We start from the raw sequence: 12,541 nt of genomic DNA, 5'->3' as shown, positions 1-12,541 counted from the left end.
TCTATCGGCAGCTCAGGAAAACAGCAGCGTTCATAAGGTAATGAGAGAATCTGTCTGAACCTGAACAGAAAGATCTTAAAACCCAGGGGTTGAATTAGAATTGGGTAGTTGGGAGTCTTTCTTCCTTTGTGGGTGCCAACAGTGCATAAAATGTCATTCATTCATCCTCAGTTACCTACTTTGTCCTTCCTGGTCAGGGTTGCGGTGAATCCGGCGCCTATCCAGGGAACACTTTGGGCAAACCTGGAGACTGTGTGGAAGCAGTACTGTTTTATTTATATGTGTTATTATATTAATTTCTCATTACTGATGATGTGGATACACCTGTTTCTGGCCCGTTGTCTGTCCACAAAATTGCAATAACAATATAGAGTCCCTCCATTTTCCTAAACGGTTAATGCAATATTTTTGTTAAACCCCATGAATTAAAGCTGAACAGCTACACTTCAGTCACATCTTGATTGCTTCATTTCAAATCTATTGTGGTGGTGTACAGAGGCAAAATTATGAAAATTGTGTCACTGTACAAATAGTTATGAACCTGACTACACTGACATACAAAGCACAAATATTTCAGTTAGGAGTGTATACAGCTGCCATGTAAGAGGAATAAAACCTGACAGGGTGTGCTGATACAGGAAAATAATCAACAATAGAGTGCTGTAATACCATCCTGAAGTTATTCCAGGATTGTTTTCCTGTAGCAGTTTCAGCGCAACAGCACTGTGGTGCTTTACAAGCTAGGCAAGCGAACATGAATGGTCATGATATGACATAACATAGTCAAATAACCTTTCTGTATGAAATGTGAGATAATGGGGGGGGGGGACTAAACATACCACCAACATCAGCATGAAATCATTTCAAAATAAAAAAAAAAACAACTAAAAACAACTCATCACAGTTACAATTTAATTAGACAGTTAATTGCAATCCAAGTTATAAACATGAAAGAGTACAGGGAATTAATTTATACAAGTGTAAAGAACTGTGATTCAGAATAAAAATAAAGCTGAGCATTAAATCATAATCGCAGTAAGTACAGAACGTATGAAGTAACTGCAGTTTTAGTAAAAGTTTGATGATAGATGGAATGAAAACAGCTTGAGGACATGTTCTCGTTCTTTTTATGCCCTATATTAATCCACATAGTTTTTTTTTTGTTTTTTTTGCAGAGTCCCCCTATTAAGTGCATTTTCTAATGAAACTTCCTCACAAGAGCTCAGAGCCCTCTGATGATTCCAACACTGCGAGCAGAAAATGAGGAGAGCACTGATCTGATCACTATTTGGCAATGGGCAAAGTCATGTGATGTTCTGGTTCACTTTTTGGTGGCAGTGGTCTTAGCGCGATTGAGACGCTCTACCAGCAAACGGTCTGTGGTGGGGGAACAACGAGACAGGATGGTGCTGATCTCTCCCTCGTTCCTCCTTTCAATAGCTGCATCTGCTGCCCCTTCCAAATCACTGAGAGAAAAATAATAATAAATAAATAAATAACTTGATTTTTTTTTTTTTATATGACAAACACTAAGTAAAATCCTTACCCTACTGCCAGGTGGGCTTTGACCTTCTGCTCCGGTGTGACTTTTGAGACATATTTTTTGGCTTCGAATTTGTTGCTTCGTTTCACGCACTCTTCAACAAAAGGCTGCGATTGAGAACAGAGTTCAGCAAACATCACAGGACAGTTTTTATCCAAGTCACACTCATTTCAAAGTCTATGTTTCTCTTTACCATGTAGCCAATGGGTGATTTTTTGCTTTTGGCAAATTTCTCGAGCTCCTCCCAGTCTGCTTTATCAGCCAGTGCTGTCAACTTCAGCCACCAATACCTGTGAGGAACAAACACTAATGTAACTTACACATGTGACACACTCTCAACTCACTCTCCGTCTCTCAAACACTCTCTACTCAGAAGATGTAAAGTTATATAATCTTAGTATTTTCATGCCCATTGACACAGATGGCACAATTGTACAAAGGGGCGGTGTTTATATGAATATATTATCAAGGAATGTGGTTAGCTGATATCCAAAAAACGGCTCCTATAATAAGTGCAATGCACCTCAGTGCAGATTTATATCAGCTAATTCTTTATCTACACCATTGTCGCTGATTATTTTCCTATAACAGCACATCCAAGTGTTGTTGCCCCCCCATAACAGAACAGTGACTCAGGCTTGCATAGTGATTTGAGTATATATATTTTTTATTTTGATGTGGACCTGAATATTTAATCACCACAGAGAGATATGTACCTCTTATCAGGTACTCTGAAGTCCTTGTAGAGCTGCTCTGCGTGCTTGTGCAAACCCAAAGACAGCAGGGTGCTCAGTGTGTCATGCAGAGAGAAACCCTGGATGCACTCGCCTTTATCCTCCTCCAGCTTCCTCTGGAAACGCAACAGACGCATCTCCTCCTCTGTGGCCTAAACAAAAGAGACAGCGGCCAAATATATGATTAATATTTCTGTGAGTAAGAATAATTCACTGAATACAAACGATCACCTCAGTGTATTTCCAGTGCCAGGTGAGGGTCACACATCAGAAAGATGGACAAATGTGCTTATACATTTACATTCACATTATATTGCTCACCTTTGCAGCAAATTCATTCTTTGCCTTGTTGTACTCATCCACTGCACTTTGTAATAAAGACATGCGAGCTTCCAGCCTCTGCCAAATGTGCACACAGACGGTGAATTAATTAGTTCACAATGAAACCAAAGTGTCTCACTGAGAATCTACAGTCTCTTCGAATCCTACCTTTTCTTTGTAACTAGCTTTCACATAGAAATTGCCCAATTCCTGGTGATCGTCATCTTGATTAAAGAGATCCTTCAGCGTATCCTGTTCTTGATGCTTACAGAACTGAAACACAGACACACACACAAGGACGTGAAACACACAAATCCACGCTGAGTTAAACGCTAACACGCGGTGAAGTGTGTATGGTACCTGTCTATAGAGGCTAAGGGCCACAGGCTGGTTCCTAAGAGTCATGAAGAAGTCTCCTCTGTTCATCTCATTCTTCAGGTATGTTACCACTGTATACACTGTGAATGTGGGAAGAGAAAAATCAGGGCTTTAATTAGAATCAGTGTTAATTAACATTATCACTTACGTTATAGCAGCTGTAAACAGTCATTCTCTCACCAGCTTTTGAAGTTAATGGAAAAAAAATTAAATAATAATAATAATAATGAAGCCTATGTTACAAAGAAACCACAAAACACAATGTCCTCTGTCCTTAGACCTTACTGTGTCATAAAAAACGTAGTTACAGAGTTACAAAGCACTGACACTGGAGACTCTTTCCATAAACGTTAACTAAATGTCTCCCTACACAAAACTTCACCAAATAAATGACTATACAGTTTTCTTTGTTAAACAAGTGCACACTGTAATCAATTTATTATTAAACTTCTGTTGTGGCTAATACTTTGCTAGACCTCCTAGGTGACCCCAAAATTATTTAAAAATGTAATTGTGTGTCATAAATGACATGCATTTATTCAGATTTTTATAAACAGGATGTTTGTAGACATTTCAGGGTTTGTGGTCAGATCAATGTATCTCTGTTCAAAACAGAGTTGTGTCGAATCTATACTGCCAAGTTTCGCAATCAATGTGTGTGTGTACCTAGGTCTGTGTCTCCACTCTCGATAGCTTTGCTGAGTGCTAACTGGCTCCTCTTCATCCTCAGTAGCAGAGGAACCTGCTCACCAGAGCGAGGCTCAAACTCCAGCAGCTGAGAAAGAGAGAAACAAAAAAATAAAATAAATAAATAAATAAATAAATAAATAAAAGCACGGAAAACCAAAGGACATGTGTGAATAGTATTCAAGGAGCCAGCATTTTGTGTGTGTACCTTTATAGCGAGTTCAGTGCGTCCGCACTCATAGGCTTTATTTGCGATCTCAGAGTAGGAGATTCCAGCAGCATCACCCAGCTTTAAACTGATGGTCCTTGCAATGACCTCATCAGCCTCCTCTTTCTGCTGCACCTACACACACACACACACACACACACACACACACACACACACACACACACACACACACACACAGCACCTATCATTCTGTCAGCTGTCTTGATCACTTACACATTCACAGCAGCTAACACACTCTCTATAACTACTTGAATAATGTGATCCAGTGGTGATGGAACCAGAAACTTACAACAAATAAAAAATCATTTGGGGTGATACCAAGGGTGATCAAGGGGAGCTACAGCCACCCCTGCCTTAGTGTGGCTCTGCCTTTATACCGTACCTTGCAGCAAGCCCAGTGTTTGAGCACACGACTCACACCCTGGTACTCAGGAGTTTTCAAATAGCGACAGATCTCGATGGCCAGAGGATACAACTTGCGATATACTAGTCTAAGATAGAAAGAAAGAAAGAAAGAAAGACAGAGTGAGTGAGGAAGAGAGTAATTAGATATATATATAAAAAAAGGAATAATACATAACGAATTTCAATATTCAATAATAAAGATAATACTAATACTTCAGTATAAAACACAATGAGTTGTGAGTTTGCTGGCTTTTTATTTTTATCCAAAGTTTTCACCACTTTTTCTTCTCTTTCTCCTTTTATATTTCCTGTTTATTAGCTAAGTAGAGCCCATATTTTCTCGACCTATTGGCCCATTCATTTTCTCTTATTTTATTTTAAAACTCTTTATCCCAGTGTAACAAAGCTTTAATAATAATAGTAATTATAATAATAATAATAATAATAATAATAATAATAATAATAACAACAACAACAATAATAACAATACATTGACAATAATTAACACACTGGCAGGTTTTGTCTCACCGGTCTGTGAGCACTTGAACAGTCATCTGTTTGAACTGAGTGTGTGTGAGAGGAATTCCCACGGTGTAATCTCTCACTGCATTTAACACTCGCAGGTCTCGACACATGCTGACAAACGGCTCGGGAGGAAAATTACTGAGAAAACATTTTCCGAAGGAAGCCGCCTGTGGAGAGAGAGAGAGAGGAAAAATATCATATTAAATCAATTATAGTAATAAAAGGACCGAAAGGTTTTTACCTTGAGATACATCAGATACTGCCTAAAGGCTTATGCATATTTAATATGATAAAGAGTTACTGCCAGAATAATTATCTTTGTGTGAACGAGCTTTCAGACATTTCTTCATTTTAGTTGAATGTTTAGTCATTGAGCATGAGACTTTTTCTCCTCCTTTAATGCAAACACAACCTGTCCTCTAACCACACTATACAAACACTATAAAATATGTTCATAAAAATATCAATAACCATCAATAATATAGTCTTGACCTAACAATTTTAAATTCCGTTATAGCCCCAAGCATAAAGTTTACTCACCCTTAGGAGTGTTTTTTGCGTCTCTGCCTCATGCTCGTTTCCTGCTGCCTCCACACACTGCCTCACTGCCTCCCCCAACAGATTCTGCTCCTTAATCTCCCTCAGATACTCATCCGCCTTCTGGCTCTCTTTCTACTCATACACACGTACATATTACTATTGCGTATTACATCGCCATACCGACGAAACAAGATTGGCATTTACTATACAGGTCAAGTCAGACATTTCTAATAATAAAAACAAATATTCAATATTCACCAAATTCCCACCTCATATTCTTTGTGAGCCTCCAGCAGCAGTGCTCCAGGAGCCATGGAAGCGATCTTAAATATTTCCTCACAGGCAGCTACCAAACAACACAAAATATGTCTGTGTATCATTTGATATGTTTATAGATGTGTTTCAGGAAGTGTGTGTGTGTGTGTGTGTGGCATTTTTTCCCAACCTGGCACCTCCTGCAACAGTTCATGATTTGTGGCGTTGATAATTCGAACACTGTCCAGCTCGGGGATCAGAACTGAGTCGTCCTCGAGGTGGTATGGGATGGTGTCTTTACACACTCCTACTACCAACAGGTACCGATCCCACATGATTACCACTGAGGGCTGCTGACTTTTAGGCCTGCGGCACCTACAGAGAAAGATGAAAAATGACTTTTTCCACAGTTAAACCAAGGGCATTATTAAACACAGTTTACCAGTGCATACATGGTGCCTTTAAATATATATATATATATATATATATATATATATATATATATATATATATATATATATATATATATATATATATACACACACACTGTAATTCTGAAATTTTGAAGTGTTTTCTGAACTGAAATATGTTTTGCATATGCATCTTAGCCACAAATAAAGAAAGCTCTAGCAGTTTAAAATCTGCTTAAAGTGAACAGACTGAGGTGAAGGGGAATGATGGATATTTTAACAGCTGCAATCTGATTAGAAACGGAATGTATTGCTTTACGATGCAATGTAGCTATCAAAAAAAAATCATGAAAATCACACTTTGCTTAGCTATCTTTAGGGCATAATGATTGATATGATAAATCAAAACCCAAATTGGGTCATTTTTCATCATTTTTAGTTGTTTGCCAGAATTTAGCCAGTGACATATGAAGGGTTTTCCCAGACCACCACACATATATAGGTAAACAGGCTTTAAGGGAAGCCACACAATGTTGAGTGAAACTTTTTTCGCAAGTGCAAGTTCACCTACCATGCCATCTGTTTGGGTGGATTTCGGACTTTGGTCTCAACTTCACTGAGTTTTTCCTGCACACATAAATGTTAAGTGAGTTTTCTGAGCCTTACAGCGACAAAAAGACAAAACAACAGCTGAACCTTGTGCCATGACACAAACTTGGAGTGATTTCAGTGACTGTGAATATAGTGAATATAGAGAGACATAAACCCAAACCAGATCGTCAAGCTGATGCTTTGAAATTGCTGTAAATAAAATCGGACAAAATGGTCTCCTAACTGGCACAACAGAATTGTCACGAGTTTGAATCTGGACAGTGAGACAACTATCTGTGTCCAGGAGTCAACACAGCGAATTTCAGTGACACTAACCCAAGACTGGACATCTGTAAGCTCATGTATGTTGAAGAGGGCTAATAGCTCTTTCCTCTGCGTGTGTTAAGAATCATGAGTGGAAGTTTGTGGTTTCCCGAGCTAGTGGGTGGTAACTGGCAAGACCAAATTACATAGAAAATGGGAAATTTTTTTTTTTTTTTAATCTGACAAAAATCTCTTTGGTTCAAATACACTTTTCCCAACTAGGTGATTGGTGTATTGTTGGGATTTCCTGTAATACAACCACCATGTTGAACATGGTCTGCTAAACACTATATGCGTATATGCCTGCTATATGCCCGCTATAGGCGTATATGCCCGCTATATGTGTATATGTCTGCTATACACGGTACATACCCTCAGGTTGGTGGAGCCCATCCACACATGGCCTGAGTCAGTAAACAGTGCCAGGTACTTATAGCTGAATGATACACACATGTGTATTATACTGGTGGCCTGAGGAGAAAGGCCTGGAGGGTTCTGAAACACACACAATGTCCTTTCAAGGTGCCATCCAGCACATATACACGCAGTGCTTTATTTATTTCGTAGAAACAGATATATTAGTGTGTGTGTGTTTATTTGTTTGTAGCAGCTCCTCACCACTGCAGTGCAGGTGCCGTAGTCCAGAATGAAAAGATCAGCGCCGCTTGCCACCAGCAATTTACTCTGTCTGTCCTGCATTAGCACTGCCCAGCAAGATGGCACCCCCTGGAGACCTGGAGTATAACGATAAACAAAGAGATTGATTGAAAGACAAAAGCTATGGACAGATACTGAAGAAAAAAAAAGAAAAGATATGGACAGAATAACAGGGTGCTGGTACCTGGTACCTCAGGTAACCTCCTCAGCTTCAGGTCATCAATGTTCGTTGCCAGGGTAAACCGGGATGCTCCTGTTACTATGGCAACTCCAGTTCCATATGGTGAATGGAAGACCTTGGCCTCCACAACCTGGCTCTGTCCCACCTCCTAGTACCAGAGAGAATCGTGAAGTCTTAGTTAAAGCTTGGACCTGATCTATTTACACGCACTTTAATTTCTCCTTAATGTAAAAATAACACACTGAACACACTCAGCAAATGGACTAATAACTGTGAAATCATCCTGAGACAAATCATAATGTTGTGCTGTGCATGTTTGTCAGATCTTCTCACATTGCCCATGCTGAAGTGTCTCTTGAAACTGCCAAAGAGGTCATAGACAAGAACAGTGCCATCTTCCTGAATGCACAGGAGATCGTCACACACCGTCCAGCCCAGCTGTCTCACCACACCACTCTTCCACTGCACAGAGACAAACACATTAATTACGCCTGTTCCTGCAAAAAAAAAAAGGGATACACTCTCACTTCACAGCAGTCCATTTGTCACATGGGTGTTTACCGGAAAGCTGGCGAGGGTCCCTCCAGACGCAGAATAGATCTCTAGCTGGGGTCGGGCGCTGGGAGAGCGGCGCTGAGGCTCCCTGAGCAGAGCTGAGACAGAGTGTAAGAGTTAACATACTTTTATTACCCTGAGAATTAATGTTGCTTTGGGAATTAATTTAGGAATTTTTAAAAAAACAAAACAATCAACTCTTTGATACATCATGAGTTTCTCTTGAACTATTCTGCACTGATGCACAAACATGATACTATAATCATAGTCTTTTACAGAGACTTATGCATTAATGACTATTTTAAAATAGTCAAACTATGTCCTAGTTAAAAAAGAAACACTATAGGCTAGAGTAATCCTTACAATTGATCATTCCTGTAAACATAAGCATATGATATTTATTCTAACAATAACGAGTTTATAACGCTGTGTTCATATCACATAAAAAGCGAATAGTACCATAAGGGGGACATGATGCATAGCCCCAGGGGTCTGTGAAACCACAACCCAACATTCTCAAAGTAATATTTATTATTCATTTATTATAATTGTTTGACTGATCACCACTTTGACTAATTTAAAAATAATTCAGCCTATAAATAATGTCAGCTTGGACTTAATGTGTTCTGCAGGTGGAAGCTTCAGAATTAAAAACCTCTATGGCTTTAATAAATACCCCCAAAAAATACTGCACACAATTAAACATTGAGCCTAATATTTGAGTAGTTGGATGATATCCATAATCAAAGGCCCATGTTACAGATAAATGGGTCTCTGGCTGCTATGCGTACTACATTGTATACTCTCTATAGCACTATATAATTCTGCACTATTCATATACATTATGCACATACATAGGACAATAAAGCTGACATGACTTGACTAAAGGTTTGAAAATTCAGGGTGTAGGCTACGAAAATGTCAACAACAAAAAAAAAAAATCAGGATGCATCAAGAGGCATGAAGAATCTATCAGTAATCTTGTCGCAATGCATAGACAGACCCAAAGGCATATAAGACTGGTCAGTGCAACAAAACAAAAACACAATAAAAATCCAGCTCCTTTTTTCTGTGACTTACCGATTGGTCCACCGTATGGAGCTGCAGCTATTAAACAATCTCTGAGACCATCCTTCAGATTCCAGCCCATCTCATACAGCTCAATCTTCCTGTTTATTACAAAAAAAAACATAAAAATTGATGCATTTCTGCATTTAAGAAGAGGAATTCAAATAGTTACAAAGAAAAATAATAAAGAAAACTTTTTTAATGATGCCAAGATCAACAAGATGGGGATATTGCGTATATACACCGATCAGCCATAACATTAAAACCACTGACAGGTGAAGTGAATAATGTTGCTTATCTCATTACAGTGGCACCTGTCAAGGGGTGGCATTAGGTAGCAAATGAACAAATCGGTTCTCGAAGTTGAGGTGCTGGAAGCAGGAAAAATGGGCAAGTGTAAGGATCTGAGCAGCTCTGACAAGGGCCAAACTGTGATGGCTAGATGACTGGGTCTTTGCATAACGGCAAAATCTCCAAAACGGCAGGTCTTGTGGGGTGCTCCCAGTATGCAGTGGTTAGTATCTACTGTACCAAAAGTGGTCCAAGGAAGGACAACCAGTCCTTCAATAGGGTCATGAGCTCCCATGGCCCACTGATGCACATGGGGAGCAAATGCTAGCTTGTCTGGTCTGCTCCTACAGAAGAGTTATTGTAGCACAAAGAGTGCCCATACTGAACCCTGTCCACTGCCAAAAACACCTATAATGGGCACCTGAGCACAATAACTGGACCCTGGAGCAATGGAAGAAGGTGGCCTGCTCTTATGAATCATGTTTTCTTTTACATCACGTGGATGGACGGGTGCATGTGTCGCACTTACCTGGGGAAGCGACACACAGAAATGGCACCAGGATGCACTATTGGAATAAGGCAAGCTGGTGGAGGCAGCTTCCAGCTCTCAATAGCCAGAGCCATATTACTCTGCAGCTCTTGCCTGGTGTCCCAATGAAGCTAAGCAGGGTTGAGCCTGGCCACTACCTGGATGGCAAACCTCTTGGGGAAAACTAAGGTTGCTGCTGGAAGTGGTATTAGTGAGGCCAGTAGGGGGCGCTCACCCTGTGGTCCTAATGCTCCAGTATAGTGACCGGAACACTATATCATATGTCTTTCAGATGAAACATGAAACCAAGGTCATGAGTCTCTGTGGTCATAAAAAATCCCAGGACACTTCTGGTAAAAGAGTAGGAGTATAACCCCAGTGTCTATCATGGCCCCCTAATAATCTCCATCCCTGAATTGGCTACATCACTCTCCTCTCCACTAATAGCTGGTGTGTGATGGGTGTTCTGGAGCACTATGGCTGCCGTCGCATCATCCTGGTGGATGCTACACACTGGTGGTGGTTGAGGAGATATTCCCCCCTTACAGTGTAAAGCCATTTGAGTGTCTAGAAATTTATATAAATCTATATAAATCTAAAATCTAAGGAATTAATCCGATGGAGCATCTGTTGGATGTGCTGGACAAACAAGTCTGATCCATAGAGGCCCCACCTCACAACTTACATGACTTAAAGGATAATGTTGATAATGTCTTGGTGCCAGTTACCACAGCACACCTTCAGGGGTCTTGTGGAGTCCCTGCCTGTCAGAGCTGTTTTGGAGGCACAAGGGGGACCTACACAATATTAGGCAGACAGTTTTAATGTTATGGCTGATCGGTGTAAACGTCACATTTTGGAGCGCAGTTTTCATGCTTTCTTGTTGCATGAGGTAATTAAATCTTTGCATACAAAAACAATTTAGTGTTTTGTCATCATCATCTCGGTATTATGAGAAAACATCATCATTAGGAGAAACTGGTAACCATGGGCTATACTGTAAAAATGAGATCAATTATGTCGGTTTTATAACATAGCTCATAATAACGAGATTATTTTCTTGTAATAACGAGATGTTTAATGAAATGATGATGGGGATCTCGGTTTCCTTTCATTGAGCACCTTACATCTGTGTACAGAATACATTGCCACTGAAATAACCAAGAGATAAAATCCACCCATTCGTTCCCTGTTGATCGTGACGTCACCACCCCTGTCACATGACCTCAGGCTTCCATGACTTCCCAAATGATCTGAAGATATTCAGCAGTAAATTACCAAATCACTTGCTTTTCTAACACACCCTTCCAAGCTTAAACGCATTTATATTTCATGACCCTTCATTTCATCGCTGTTAAAGTAGTAGTTAGTAATCTACATTAACTAGCGGTGGAGATTTCAGCCTCTGTGCTGTTACCTGTAAAAATTCTCTCCAAGAGGATTCCAGTTGGCCGTGACAAAAGCCATGTCTTTTCTTTTTTTATTCCGAAGTAGATCGGGATGATTTCCTTGTCAGGACAATTCGTATGTTTTATTATGTGCGTTTTTCGGATTTGTTGTTAATTTCCTCCACCATTATGCTGTTCCTCTTCTTCTTCGCCTGTTATTCGGGCTTGATGTCATGTAGTAACACTGCGCGTATCTCCGCCCTCTGCTGGATAGAGTAAGGAATCACACGCATTACTTTTCGATAGTTCGATAGTTCGATAGATAGATACTGTAGTTACAAGCAGCGGACTTGAGTGGAATTAAAGTGGCAGAGCAGTGTAAACATTGTAAACAGAACAATTAGTATAAGTAAAATGGAAGTACATATGGATATGAATAGTGGATGGTGGTAGTTCAAGTATCACCCAATGAGCTTATCCTAAAACTGGCCTCACACCTCCGGGATTAGGGGTTCAATTCCCGTCTCCGCCCTGTGTGAGCGGAGCTTGTATGTTCTCCCCGTGCTTCAGGGGTTTCCTCTGGGTATTCCGGTTTCCTCCCCTAATCCAAAAACATGTGTTGTAGGCTGACTGGGATTTCCAATTTGTCAGTAGTGTGTGAATGGGTGTGTGAGTGTGTGGGCAATTGTTCCCTGATCTGTGGCACCCCATCCAGGATGTCCCCTGCGTTGTGTCCCATGTTCCCTGGGAAAGGTTCCAGGTTCTCCACAACCCTGTGTAGGATAAGCGGTTCGAAAAATATAGACATATAAATCTCTAAACCAGTCTCATATAGGATAACTAAAGAAATGTATTTATACATATGTATGAACATACTTTTTTTTTTTTTTTGCTGCTGCTGCACTCTAATTTCTCCATCTGGAGATTAAT

General features: G+C 40.0%; 1 protein-coding gene across 1 annotated transcript; it reads right to left on the bottom strand.

Moving 5' to 3' along the window:
* Positions 1-898: 898 nt before the first annotated feature.
* On the bottom strand, positions 899-11,853 carry vps16 (VPS16 core subunit of CORVET and HOPS complexes). Its single transcript, XM_017481418.3, has 22 exons — positions 11,641-11,853; positions 9,416-9,504; positions 8,342-8,433; positions 8,114-8,242; positions 7,784-7,928; positions 7,561-7,676; positions 7,315-7,437; positions 6,599-6,654; positions 5,808-5,992; positions 5,632-5,708; positions 5,363-5,494; positions 4,826-4,989; positions 4,275-4,383; positions 3,872-4,006; positions 3,643-3,751; positions 2,959-3,056; positions 2,767-2,871; positions 2,599-2,676; positions 2,260-2,429; positions 1,737-1,833; positions 1,547-1,650; positions 899-1,466 (listed from the first exon to the last, which is right to left on the bottom strand). Exons 1-22 carry the CDS (start codon positions 11,688-11,690, stop codon positions 1,322-1,324), a joined length of 2,508 nt encoding a protein of 835 aa, XP_017336907.1. The 5' UTR covers positions 11,691-11,853; the 3' UTR covers positions 899-1,321.
* Between the last annotated feature and the right edge of the window lie 688 nt (positions 11,854-12,541).

The sequence above is a fragment of the Ictalurus punctatus genome, chromosome 12, assembly GCF_001660625.3.
Source record: "Ictalurus punctatus breed USDA103 chromosome 12, Coco_2.0, whole genome shotgun sequence".
Classification (NCBI taxonomy): domain Eukaryota; kingdom Metazoa; phylum Chordata; class Actinopteri; order Siluriformes; family Ictaluridae; genus Ictalurus; species Ictalurus punctatus.
The sequence above is the reverse complement of the archived record's forward strand: the minus strand, read 5'-3'. Positions and strand labels throughout refer to the sequence as shown.